This window comes from Dipodomys ordii, unplaced genomic scaffold, assembly GCF_000151885.1.
Source record: "Dipodomys ordii isolate 6190 unplaced genomic scaffold, Dord_2.0 Scaffold228, whole genome shotgun sequence".
Classification (NCBI taxonomy): Eukaryota; Metazoa; Chordata; class Mammalia; order Rodentia; family Heteromyidae; genus Dipodomys; species Dipodomys ordii.
In genome coordinates this window covers 116,336-130,078 of record NW_012267444.1, presented here as the reverse complement: position 1 = coordinate 130,078, position 13,743 = coordinate 116,336, and the positions used below count along the sequence as shown (strand labels likewise).

General features: G+C 37.1%; 1 protein-coding gene across 1 annotated transcript in view; it reads left to right on the top strand.

The window, feature by feature from the left end:
- Ak5 (adenylate kinase 5) overlaps window positions 1–13,743 on the top strand; it is a gene marked incomplete at its 3' end in the record, with an annotated part of 163,191 nt that overhangs the window by 51,573 nt on the left and 97,875 nt on the right. The window contains exon 6 of the mRNA XM_013035874.1: window positions 13,209–13,400. Within this exon, the coding sequence (XP_012891328.1) occupies window positions 13,209–13,400 (192 nt within the window). The remainder of the gene's footprint in view (window positions 1–13,208; window positions 13,401–13,743) is intronic.

Here is a 13,743-nt window from a genome sequence, read left to right as displayed (position 1 = left end):
TGGATCAAGAAAATGTGGTATATATGCACAATGGAATTCTATGCCTCCATGAGAAAGAATGACATTGCCCCATTTGTTAGGAAATGGAAAGACTTGGAAAGAATTATATTAAGTGAAGTAAGCCAGGCCCAAAGAAACATAGGTCCCATGGTTTCCCTTATTTGCAATTACTGGTATATGTCTGAGACAAGCAGAAACAATCAGATAAGTTGATTTAGGCGAAATGAACCCCAAGATAAGGATTTAAATGTTTTTTTTTCTTTCTTGTGATTGTTTCTAACATATTTATAAGATGATTTCTTTGTTGCTTTGTATGTCCCTCCCCGATGGTATAACCCCTGCTCTCACTGTATTTGATGTTGGTACAATTTGGGGAGGGGAAGGGCAAAAACAAATCGTTTAAATAGGGATACAGGTGGACCCAAATGAGATGTGCAAGATGTTATGTCAAAAAAAAACAAACTTTACATCTTTGGCTGTGGGGGAAGGGGGGATGGGAAGAGATGGGAAGGGGAAACAAAGGAGGAGGCAACAATGTTTGATAAGAAATGTACTCATTAAATAAACATAGTTGTGCTGAAAAAAAAAGAAAATGTACTCATTACCTTTCCCATGTAATTGTAACCCCTCTGTATGGTATTTTCACAATAAAAAAAGTGATTTAATGAATATGAGCATGAGTGAGTAACTAAGTAGATAAATGAGATTTAATGTGAAACAGAACTGTATTAAACATGAATTCTCTTTTGAAGTATTTATTTCAGCCACACATATTAACCTAAGAAAAACATTTCAATTTTCTTTGGAGCAACACCAGTGAGTTTCTTTTTTCTAAAGAAACTTATATCTTAATTCCAGATGGAAATCTTTCATACCTTATAATGACATTTTGAGGTGAATTTTCAGCCTATTTTCCATTCAATGAATTTGTACATGGAGTATTCATGGAACTGCCACCTAATTTCTTATCTATTTTATATTATCACAATACCTGTGCACATTTAATGCATACTTGAGCTTCATTTTCAACTAATAAATGCCTTTAAAGATCTGAAAATGTGTTTCTTGCTTTAAGAATTTCTCAATTACATTCTAATACATCTTTTGAATGAGTGCAGTGTGACTCAAAGCTTAGAATCTAAGAGTCTAAAATAGGTAGGTCAGGAAGAAAGACACTGTTCTTGTTTTTCAAAGGAATACCGCTTATCTTATTTGGTGAGAGTAAAATCTACTCTATATTTAGCTCTATTAACTTTTTTGAAAGCTAATTCTGTATAATAGACCAAATGGGGTTTTGGACCAGACCATATGCTGAGACCATATGACCATATGATCTTCTTAAGAGTTTTTTGGTTGTTTTGTGTGTGTGTGTGTGTGTGTGTGTGTGTGTGTGTGTGTGTTTGCCAACACTGGGGCTTGAGCTTAAGAGGCCTGGCTGCTGTCCCTGAGGTTTTTTGCTTAAGGCTAGTGCTCTACCACTTTGAGCCACAGCACTGCTTCTAGTTTTCTGGTGGTTAATTGGGGGTAAGAGTGTCATGAACTTTCCTGCCTGAACTGGCTTTAAACCATGATCCTCAGATTTCAGCCTCCTGAGTAGCTAGGATTACAGGCATGAGCCAGCAATGGTTGGCTCCTAAAAGATCTTTTGAAGGATCTTTTTTGCTTCCATGTATTTATGAGCACAGTAGACAATATAAGTTAGATTGGTGTTCACATTGTAATGACAATTGTTCCATCTTAGACATGGAAGTCATTTAAGTGTTACAGGAAATCAGGGAGAAAGAGGTTAGTTTAGAAATTGGTTAAATGGTAACCATTACCAAATCTACTAAAGAAAGCCCTTAAAGGTGATGATAGCATCATCTACCAGTCTTCCAATTCTGTGACCTTTTCCTAGTTGGTGCTCATTTTTTCTTCTTTTTGGACCATCATATGTACAACTAATGAAGAATCTATACTGTTGCCTTTGTCATCAGGTACACTTGGTTTATCCCAGAGACTAAGAAGAGTGATACATCTATGTATACTTGAACTCTTCTTCTTAGCTACCATTTCTCCCTCTGCTTCAAATTCTCATAAAGTCCCTTGGGTTTTGTTTTGTTTTGTTTTTGGTGGTTTTTTGAAATGGCATCTGGCTATGTTTTCCAGGCTGGCCTCAGTCTTGTTATCCTCCTGCCTCTTGGCCTCAAAAGTAGCTGGAATTACAGGCCCATCTGGCATGCCCATCTGTTTTATGTCAGTGCCCTATCTAATGTTGACACTAATGGTTCTCTTTATTTCCTAGGTAGTCATTCAAATCAAACCTATCTATAAAAGTTAATGCAAAGGATAATGACTGTGTCTTACATTTTTTATTTTACTGGACCTCTCTGCATATGAGACAAATTATTATAGACAGTTCAGGCTTATTGGCTCTCCAGATCCTGCCCTTACCTCGCTATCTCCCTACCCAGCCTGCCCCTTGTACTTCCAATGGCTCTCATTCTAAATTAGAATAATACAATACTCCCAAGTGTGTAAGAGATAACCCCAGCTGCTTGGCATGGAAGATAATGCCAGTCCATTAGTCTGCATTAACCTTTCCTGCACTTCTTGCTCTTAACAGGATCTTAGGAAACACTAGACAATACATGAATGAATGAATGATGTCTAAATAATCAGATCAGTGGTGGTAATTAAAAGGTTTCTCCCATAAAAATTAGTAAGCATGATGGAGATATATTTTAAAGCAGCATATTATACCCAATCAATATATGCAATTGTTATTTGTCAATTTGAAACCAGTTGGTTAAATGGGGATAATTATACTGTTTTTTTAAAAAAAAGAGATTATGAAAATAAAGAAGTAGCAAGGAGAGAAACTATCGTATGGAATTTTTTTTAATCCTGGGTGTCAGGGAACATATCACTCATGATGGGGGGAAAAACAGAACCGTAAGTTTACATTTGTTTCCTGTTGTCAACCTGCTATGAAATAAAGTTTTTCTTCTTCATTAAATTCCTACATCTTGTCTTCCTAATGTACCCAGATGCTTTTATTGAAATGAAGATTTGCATCTCTAAAATCAAGCTGCAGAAATGTAATCTTCACAAACTAACTTTAATGATATATCTTTGAAACCATTACTGATAGCCTCTGGCACATATGACTAATTTGGCTTGTGACAAATTGTGGATAGGACAACGTAATCCAGATAGCTACTTCCCTAAAACAACAAAAACAAGGTACATATTGATGATTACCACAAAGTCAGTGAAATGGATGAAATACAGCATTTCAACAGGAAATGTCCAACCTCTAAAATGCAAGTGTCATAAACAACTTATTTCCCTAAGTGAAACAAAATAACATCATAATATTTTTGTATTTAACTCTATGGATCAATTTTGGACTTTGGTTAGTGTAATTTTACTTTTTTGGGGTGGGAGGAAGTTTGAACTCAGAGCCTCATGCTTGCTAGACAAGTGCTCTACCATTGGAGCCACATCCCATGTCCTTGTTGCTTTAGTTTTGTTGTTGATGTCTCATTCTTTTCTGGGAGGGAGGAGCCTTGCCTCCAACCAAAATCAGCTATTTGCATGCCCTCCCCATTTGCGGGGAACACAGATTCAATACATGACCACCCAGCTTTGTTTATGCAGTAGTGTCTCACTAATTTTGCCTAGACAAATGGTCTAATCCTTTCATCTCTGCCTCCTGAGTAGCAAACCAGTTATACAATAGATTATAGGCAAATGCTTCTATGCCAGGCTACCATGTTATTTCACATTTAAGTACACTAAAAACCTCACTAAGCACCCATTTCGACCACAAACTTCTACATATCCTGTTTCTTTTCAAAATAAAGCATTTTCCTGGATCCTAACTCCATAGATGAAGACAGTAGATCTCCTCAATGTGTATCTCAGACAGGCTCCCACAGGATATTTAGGAAGAACTATAAATGCAAAGACAACCGATACATTGTGATACATTGTAGCATCCTTTTTACATTGGCCCAGGGCTCACCCCAGTGAAACAGATTTAAATCATGTAACTTTAGCAATAATAGAAGAAGAGATGGTATTTTTCCTGAAAGAAAAGAAGGCTAGGAAAAAAATATGTTCACCTACTCCTGGTATTTTAAGAATTACCTCCTTTTTACTTCCTTACTTTTGTAATCATTTTGCTTATCATAGTTTGCAATTACTTCCACTTAATTATTCTGAAATTGGCAAAAGTTGCACACAACAGTTTATTAACATGGGGATAATAGGATATTTTAAAATATGTATGTATTATGGAATGACCAGATCAAGTTCATTATTATCTGCACTACCTTATCATACACCTGCCAGTTTCTGTGATGAGAAAATGTAAAGCTATTTTCAAGAATATGATACATTGTTATTAATCATAGTGGTCACTTACACAATAGACTTAATTTTTTCTCCTCCTAACTAAAATTTAGTATCCTTTGACAGCCATCTCATTCAAGCCTGCCCCCTCCATAATTCTCTTTCCATTGAACTACTAGAGTATGAGCCTCAGAAGTCAGGGAAATATATATTACTCTCATATCACCAAGGTCGAAAATTTGGTGAAGTTGCTTGGAAACATAGCAGAGGAAAATAATCTAAGGCATCATCTAAATTAAATAGATGTAGGGATAACAGTAAACAGCAAAACAATCTTTTACTGTGAAACTATTTCCAAACTTTGTATCCAAATTCCTTTCTTCTGGGTGTGAGGTAGCCAAGAGTCTAGAACCAAGTCAAATGGCTTTCTCCAACCCCTATTTCCACAACCCCCATATCAGATTGTCCTACTCTCCTCAAAAAAAAAAATTTGTTGATACAGGCAATGCCATGGTAGGAGGGGCTCCTGAGAATTAAGTCCAGCAGATCTCACTAGCTGTATAGAAAGAAACATGCTCATACAGCAAGATGAATGGCAGAGGGAGAGATGGCCATGCTTCTTAAACCTCTTACAAATACCATTGAAACAGACTACTCCTCTGCATAGTGCTACAGAACAGTGAATGGTCTTGCTCTTACCCACTGCAGCCACACTTTTTCTTCTCATTTAAACTAGCTGATTAAAAATATGGAACCATGTTGATGGTGTTAGGAATCAAACCCAGAGCTTCACACTCATGCTAAATGCTAACTGCTAAGCAACATTCTCAGTCCCTGTTTTCATGTGAAGAGAGGGAGATGGGGAGGAATGATACTGGAAACTTGCTTTCCTGAGAAATGAACATTCTCCTACTTTTTGTCTTTTCTTTTGGACCTGTGGTTCTATTAGCTCATACCACAGAGCCCATAAGGACAACAATGTGACTGCAGGGCCTATGTAGCTTCATTTGAACACAGAATATAACTTCATATTTTGCTAGGGTTATACTTTATCTGTTCCAGTGTCTAGAATCTTCTACCTGCAAACATCAAGTTTAATTTGGAAAAAATCCAATCAAGATGTTAATTCCTTCTACTATCCTTAGAAAGAATTATATAATGGTTTACCTCCTCACCAAGATGGACATGTCTAAAATATTCTCTTCCTGAGAGCTGCAATCCTCAAACAAAACCTAAGTGTTGTCCTGAGGCCCATGGGCCTACCTTCTCTGTGAATTTATGTTCTTTTGAAAGACCTCTCTTCCTTCCTAATGTATCTCTGGTTGATCCTTCCTCTTTCCTATTTCAGCTCCCTTTAGTGTCTCCTCTGTGGCTCTCCAGAAAACCTGGAAACTCCATAACCCATTTTCATAGAATCTGCTACTCCATTCTGCCCTGTGGCACTCACCACAGTAGCAATTTGACACATGTTTGTGAAGTTCTTTGTGGTTTGTCTCCTCCAACTGGCAGAGCTCCATCTGAGCTAGCAGATAGCATGCTTAAGTTGGGCTCTTGCTTTATCTCCTGTGCTGAGTAAAATCTAGCACAAAGTTGGCATAATTCTGAACTACATCCACAGGTCATTTTCATATGCTATTAATTTTCTTTGAGTGAGAGTTTTGACTTACAAGTGGAATTTATTTTCTTAAGTTTTTTCTTCTATTTCTTCTATTCTTCTATTTTTCTTCTATTCTGATTTTCTGTTTATTTTTTGTCAGTGTTGTTGTGTTTTTCTACACATCTGTCCAATTAATATAACTAAATGCTTAGTTGTAGTCTCTTTTTGTTAATTTCTTCTCTACCTTTCTGGGGGTTTTTTAGTAGATCTAGAATGTCAATTTTTTTTTAAATTTTGATAGATCTTTAGATCATTATCTCACTTTCCTTTTTACCCCAACAAATGTATCCAAAGCAATAGACACTCCTATCACTGTATTTGGCTATGTACACCAAGTTTGAGGAAGTAAAAATTTTACTGTCATTTAATTTTTTATTTCTTTCATGCTTTTATTTGACCCAAGTATTATATTATAAATTCCTTAATATGAATATTTTCTTACATTTATATTTTTAAACTTATTTATATTTTGATTGATTGATTAATTGATTGACTTTTGTGTGGTTCAAACCCAGGGTATGTGGCAATCTGCTAAATTCTTACTGTTTTTTTTTTGAATTTGTGTTGCCAGCTATTTGAAATATGCAGTAAGTCCTATCTAGTGATTGTAGATTTGTGCCTCCTTTTAATTCTATCTCAATTTGGCTTTGAATATTTTGAGCCTTTTATTATTAGGTCATACAAACTAAGAGTTATATTTCTTTCTAAGTAATCAAACCTACTACAACAAAGTAGCATTCATTAGCTGTAATAATAGTTCTTCCCTACAGTCCACTTTTTTGTCTGATATTTGATTTGTTTATTTTTATCCATTTTCTGTTGGGATGTTTTTTCCATCCCTTTATTTTTTAACTATTCTGCATCTCTATATTTAGAGTGTGCTACCATAGCAAGCTCTTCCATGCATGCCCCATTTCCTAAGCTCAGTCTACCTCTTTCTTGGCCATTTCTCCTGTGACCAGTTTTTTGCCAGTGTAAGGTGCAGCACTCGTTGTGTGTGACTTTCTGCCCTGAGACATATGCACAGTGCACAGGCACAGTGTGAAGGAGGAAGCAGCTCTTGGCCACAATATAGGACCGGAGGAATCATTTTCTCACATAGGCTTCTTGGGACTCCCAGGCCGCTGCAGTAGGCATCTCTGCAACATTCATCCTCCCCACTCCCTTACCAGCTACTAGCAAATTCCATCTCAGCTTCTGCTTTCTTTTCTTCCCTCTTTTTTTTTTTTTTTGAAGAGTAAGGGATCACACTGGGCTTGAATAAAGGTCCTGGTGCATGCTAATTATGTGCTCTACCACTAAGCCACACCCCAGTGTCACTTTTGGTTTCCAAAGAGAATTGAGGCTAAAAGAAGTCTAAAAAAATCTTTTAAAAAATTGGAATAATTTGACTAAATTTAACTCAACAGCTTATATATTTGTCTTTGACTCTGTTATTTTACAATTGACTTTCTATCTGTCCCACTCACTTTGTTTCTTCATTTTTTAAATCAGCTTTTATTTTAACCATCTGCTAGGTTTACCACTTTTTAGTGATTATTCTAGATCAGTGATCAGCAAAATTGTATCTATATAAAATAATAGTCAAGTCCAATTATCTATCTTTTTCCCTTTTAGAATGATCTAGTCTAGCCTTGATGATGATTATGTATGTTTAATAAAATGTTTAATGGTTTAAAAAAGTAACAGATTACATTTTCCCCATAGGCAGAGAAGGAAACCAATTTTAGCCCCATTTTAGAAACAACTTTCCAGTTAGAGTCATCAAGCAGTGAAAGTTCTGTCTGCTGATTACTAAGTGCTCATTATAAGAAACACCAAGACCAGAAGTTTTAAAATAATTTGTTCAAGTTTTAAAATAATTTGTCATCAGAATGTGGAGATGATTACAAGTTTGGCATTCATTTGATGAGCTAGCCTCCAGTGTTGTTGGGGGTTTTTGTATATGTTTTCCATAATTCCAGTTTTTCCATTTCTTTAATATCTGGCTTCCTGGTTTCTGATGTGAATTATGGAAGTTAAGCTGACTTTACACATCTTAATAATGAGCAGAACAATGAAAATCCCTGACAATAGGGAGTGTTAAACTGAGCCCACTTTGTAGTCTGACACAGTGAATGTCTTTGCTTTTACAAAGGCAGTCACTGATTCTTTTTAACAGAACAATGGCTCAATGGGGCTTAAAAATGGATAAAGACTGAATTTACCATGCAGTAACAGAAATAAAAGAACATTGACTTATTTGATTTGAGAGGAGAAATACTATCAGCAATTAAGAAACTTGCTGCCATGTAGACAAAAATGATATGTCTTTTTTATTGTGGTGTATTTTTAAGATTCATTAGCTCACTCATTCAATCAGCTCACATTTAAGGGGACAAAGGCTAAGAAAAGGAGTGGAAAAATCTTATAATGCTTCCTCTACACGTCACAAGTGGAGTTACCTGGACACTCTGTGTGTGTGTGTGTGTTTTGTGTGTGTGTGTGTGTGTATTTGTGTGTGTTTTGTGTGTGTGTGTGTTTTGTGTGTGTGTGTGTGTGTGTGTGTGTGTGTGTACCGAAGTTTGAACTCAGTAAATTCCTCCCTCATTTAGCTTTTTCCACTCAAGGCTAGTGCTTTATCACTTGAGCCACACCTCCACTTCTAGTTTTTTGCTGGTTAATTGGAGATAAAGAGTCCCCTGGACTTTTGTGCCAGGTTGATTTTGAATGGTGATCCTCAGATCTCATCCTCCTGAGTAGCTGGGATTACAGGTGAGCCATCAGGGTCCAGCTCATTGAACACTTGCTAGAGGATTCACATCTTTTGAGATAGAATGCTGTCTGCTTTTTTTAAAATTAAATTTTATGAGAAAGACATAAGCAATTTAAGTATATTTTTCCATTTGAAATAGAATGTGTATGGCCATGAGGAACAGATATTTGGGGTACAGGAGTTGCTAGGAATCAGGAGTCTTGCTTGCAGATGGGGTCACGCCATAATCAGCTCACTGTTGCTAACTACTGAGATTGTCTTGACTATTTTATGTTTTAATTTTTCTTATTCAGAGTTATAAGGGATTTTTTCCTTTTAATTTATAAGAAGGGAAGCTAGCAAACTAATCATAGTTGTAAAATTGAATAGTTTTGCAGATTCACCTCAAAGTCATCTTTGTCAGAGCTGAAGTTGCATCCATTGAGCAAAAAATCTTACATAAAACCATTCAAAGCCAGGCACCTGTGGCTCACACCTGTAATCCTAGCTACTCAGGAGGTTGAGATCTGAGGATCACAGTTCAAAGCCAGCCCAGGCAGGAAATCCATGAGACTCTTATCTCCAATAAACCACCAGAAAACTGGAAGTGGTGCTGTGGTTCAAATGGTAGAGGGTTAGTCTTAAGCTGAAGAACTCAGGGGCAGCACCCAGGCCCAGAGTTCAAACCCCATGACCAACATTTAAAAGCAAAACCAATAAAAAAAATCACTCAAGTTTTTGTTTTCTGATTTTTTAATGTAAAATTACTAGAAAGGCTGGGCTCAAATCTAGTCCCAGCTACTTGGGAAGTAGAGATAGCAGATAACATTTTGAGGTCAGTCTAAGCAAAAAATTAGCAAAGAGCAAATCAGGCATGGTATTTTTCTCCTATAATCCCAGATACATGGAGGTATAAGTAGGAAGGTCATGGTCTGAAGCCAACTCTGGGAAAACTCCATATGAAAACTAATTAAAGCAAACATGGCTAGGGACATGGTTTAAGTGTCACTCCCTTGCCTAGGAAGTCTGAAGCCCTGAGGTCAAACCTCAGCACATCAAAAATTGCAAAATGAAAATGAAAACTCCTACAACTTATTCATATAAAAGATACAATTTTATTCAGGCATAAAAAATAAGTTTCAAGTGAGTACTTCTTGCAATCCTAGCTAATCAGAAGACTGAGATCTGAGAGTCACTATTCAAAGCCAACCCAGACAGGAAAATCCCTGAGACTTTCCTCAAGGTGGTAAAGCACCTAGCTTTGAACAAAAAGAGCTCAGGGATAGCACCTAGGACCTGAGTTCAAGCCCCATAGTGGACAAAATTAATTAATTAATTTCGGCTATCTTGGGTGCTCTAAAAGTCAACAGAAAAAGACAAAAAAAAAAGTACACTGATAATTAACATTCAAAGGCTTCTTGCAGCCTCATCGTGTTGTGTAGAGTAACATTTGCAGCCTGAAACAAAACACTAAATGCGTTATTAGTATCAACCATTTTATTTTTTAGTACAATATAATAAAATTTTTTAATTCAAGACATTTTATAAGTATTCAATATTGACCAGGTAGTTCAGGGTGTTTTTTTTCCTGTGTTTTAATATATAGTATTATCAAACTGAACACATTTTAATTGGTTTACCAAAAAGTTTTCTTATTCCTTATGTAATTTTTACAGTCAATTTTTAAATGTTTTCCTCATTATATCAGGTAAAGCAGAATTTTACCAAAGATGATATTAAATATTAATTTCTAAGTATAATCTTTAATTAAAATGCAAGTTTTGGGGTGTTTTGTTTTGCTTTATTTTGTTGCCAGTCCTGGGGCTTGAACTGAGGGCCTGGGCACTGTCCCTGAGCTTCTTTTGCTCAAGGCTAGCACTCTACCACTTGAGCCACAGTGCCACTTCCAGCAAAAGCTGTTTATGTAGTACTGAGGAATGAAACCCAGGATTTCATGCATGCAAGGCAAGCTATCTACCATTAAACCACCTTCCCAGCCTTAAAATAGAAGTTTTAACTTCAGGGACTCTATCATATATCATTCAACAGTTACAAGTGTTTATCTAACTTATTTAAGTTTCTCAAAACTAATTTACATATATTTAAAAGTTTTGGAAATATTCCAGGTGCCAGTGGCACATACCTTTAATCCTAGCCACTAAGGAAGCTGAGATCGAGGATGGAGGTTTGAAAAGAGCCCACGCAGGAAAGTCCATGAGATTCTTTTTTTTTTTGAGGGGGGGGGTCCAGTTGTGGGGCCTGAACTCTGGGCCTGGGTGCTGTCCCTCAGCTCTTCAGCTCAAGGCTAGTGCTCTACCACTTGAGCCACAGCGCCACTTCCGGCTTTTTTCTTTTTGCTTATGTGTTGCTGAGGAATGGAACCCAGGGCCTCATGCATGCAAGGCAAGTGCTCTACCACTGAGCCACCTTCCCAGTCCCGAGATTCTTATCTCTAATAAATTACCCAAAAGAAAAAGCCAGAAATGGAGCTATGGTTTAAGTGGCATAGCCTGGTAGCTAAAAGTTTATTTTTTTTAAAAAAAAGCTCACGGACAGTGAATTGGCAAAAAGAAAAGTTTGAAAATACAGAGTGACTATGTTGGGAGTTTCCCCTTTTCTTTATAGTTCAGAAAACAGGTAAGAGGGATTAGAACAATTTACCCAAGGACAAACAACTGATAAATGACAGATTCTAGACTAAAACTCAGTATGAACAAGTATGTTTCTGTGTTCAGATATGTTAGTACGTATCTGTAATCTCAGCTACTTAGGAAGCAGAAGCAGGAGGATGTCAAGCTCAGAGCTAGTCACAATAAAGTTAGGAAGATCTTTTCTCTAAAACAAAACACAAATCAAAGGGCTGGGGAAATTGTTCAAGTGATAGAGTGCTTGCCTAATACGTGGGGATGTCTGGAGTCCAGTCTCCCTCCTTAGGTGGAAAGGTGCTGAGTCACAAGTAACTTCAAAGATGTACAAATGGAATTGTCACACAGACACTTGAAAATGCCAGTCTGAAAGGCTCTTGAAAGTCTGTGCTGAAATGTAGGTTGGATTTCCATCAACAGGAGGGTAGTAGGGGAGACAAAGCACTTGGAGAGTCACTGTGAGAATGAAACATGGAGAGGAAAAATGTATGAGTTATGGCCTGAGAAAATGTCCACTTGGGGGTTTGAGGAATCAGAAATATGAGTGAAGAGGGAAAAAAAAACAACAAAACATAAACAAGAAGGTAATGGAGAAAAACGCATAGAACCCATGAAAGCAAAACATGGCTTGAATTGCTTGAGTTTATATTGGACTTTTCTTTTTTTTTTCATTGTGGTAATATCTCAAGGAGGTAGATCAGATATGTCTATAGATACCGAAGCTTAGCTTAACAATGTTAAACCATGTGCCTGTCCCTCAGACGCTTAGTCATTGGGAAAAACCTAGAATCCACCTGTTCCAGCCTCCAAAATCCATTTTCTCTGACTAGTGATCTGCAGAGTACAGAAGACAATCCACTGTGGTGTGGGGAGAAAACATCAAAAACAATGAATCTTATATTGTCACCTCTAAAATTTGTATCTTTGTGTGTATTTTATAATGTGCATCCTATATTTATATTAGGAATGTGTGTATATCATAAATAACTGTATCATTTATAAATTAAGAGGTATATGTCTATTGACAACGAGGCCACTCAAAATTATTAACAGGAGTATCCAATAAAAAATAGGAAATTATTGCTTTGAACAACTATGCAAAACTGCCTTTTTGCCTTGCCTTGTCCCTCAGTCAACAATAAACTAAATTCACTTCATGTGGTCACATTGCCTTTTATTGCAAAACTCGTTTTAATTCACATAAGTAAAAATTTTATTTCATAGGCTCTTTTCATGGCATTGCTTGGTATCCTCACAGAAGCATAGTGAAAGGCACTGAGCATATAGCAAATAGACCTGGATTACAATATCAACTTTTTACCTTCACGATGAGACCAAGTGTCTCAGAGTCATAGTTTTCACATCTATAAAACCAAGACACCATTTACCCCGTACATAGTTTTAAATTCTAGCAGTGGTGTAAGGAAAAAGCTTCACACTGGGCCTGATATGCAGTAGGTAATTTGAAAAATACAGCAGAGAGTAAAATAGCAAAAGTCTATTTGCTGTAGACATCATCTATCTCCCAATAGTCACTCTCCTCTAAAATCAGGTTGCATATACTTTGGCAAAGTTTGGCTAGTGTTGTTCTTAATTCAACTAGGAAATTTATATGAACATGAAGAAAAACTGTTTTCAGAACTATGGAGAACCACTTCCTCCTGCCCCATGCCTTTTACATGGACCCTGGCCAAATGTAAAATGACAGCCTGGGAAACAAGTTGACAAAAATGTTGAGGGTCAAGGATAGACGAAAAGGAGGCTAATACCATTGCCCACAGCTACATCACTTGGTATGTTGAATGTCTCTCTTCTTGTCTGATATTCTCCACAGATTTGTACTCCTGACTTGGTGGTATTCCTGGCTTGTGCCAATCAGAGGCTCAAAGAAAGATTGCTGAAACGTGCAGAACAGCAAGGGCGGCCTGATGACAACCTCAAAGCTACCCAAAGGAGACTAATAAACTTCAAGCAAAACGCTGCTCCATTGGTTAAATACTTCCAGGAGAAGGGGCTCATAATGACAGTAAGTTAGTTTTACTTTCACATGCCCAGTCCAAGAATGATCGTGTTTGTACTTTCTCACTTGTCATGTTTGTATTTTATCACTTAGCTGCTTGACTTTATGAAGTGCCTTTGGGAAGGGCAAAAGAATCATTTTTCAAAAATCAATCATTTGCCCTTTTTTGTTTGTTTGCTTTTTGGTCGGTTGTGGGGCTTGAACTCTGGGCCTGGGCGCTGTCCCTCAGCTCTTCAGTTCAAGGCTAGCACTCTACTACTTGAGCTACATCGCCACTTCTGGTTTTCTGGTGGTTTATTGGAGATAAGAGTTTCACAGAGTTCTGCCCGGGATGGCTTTGAACTGCGAT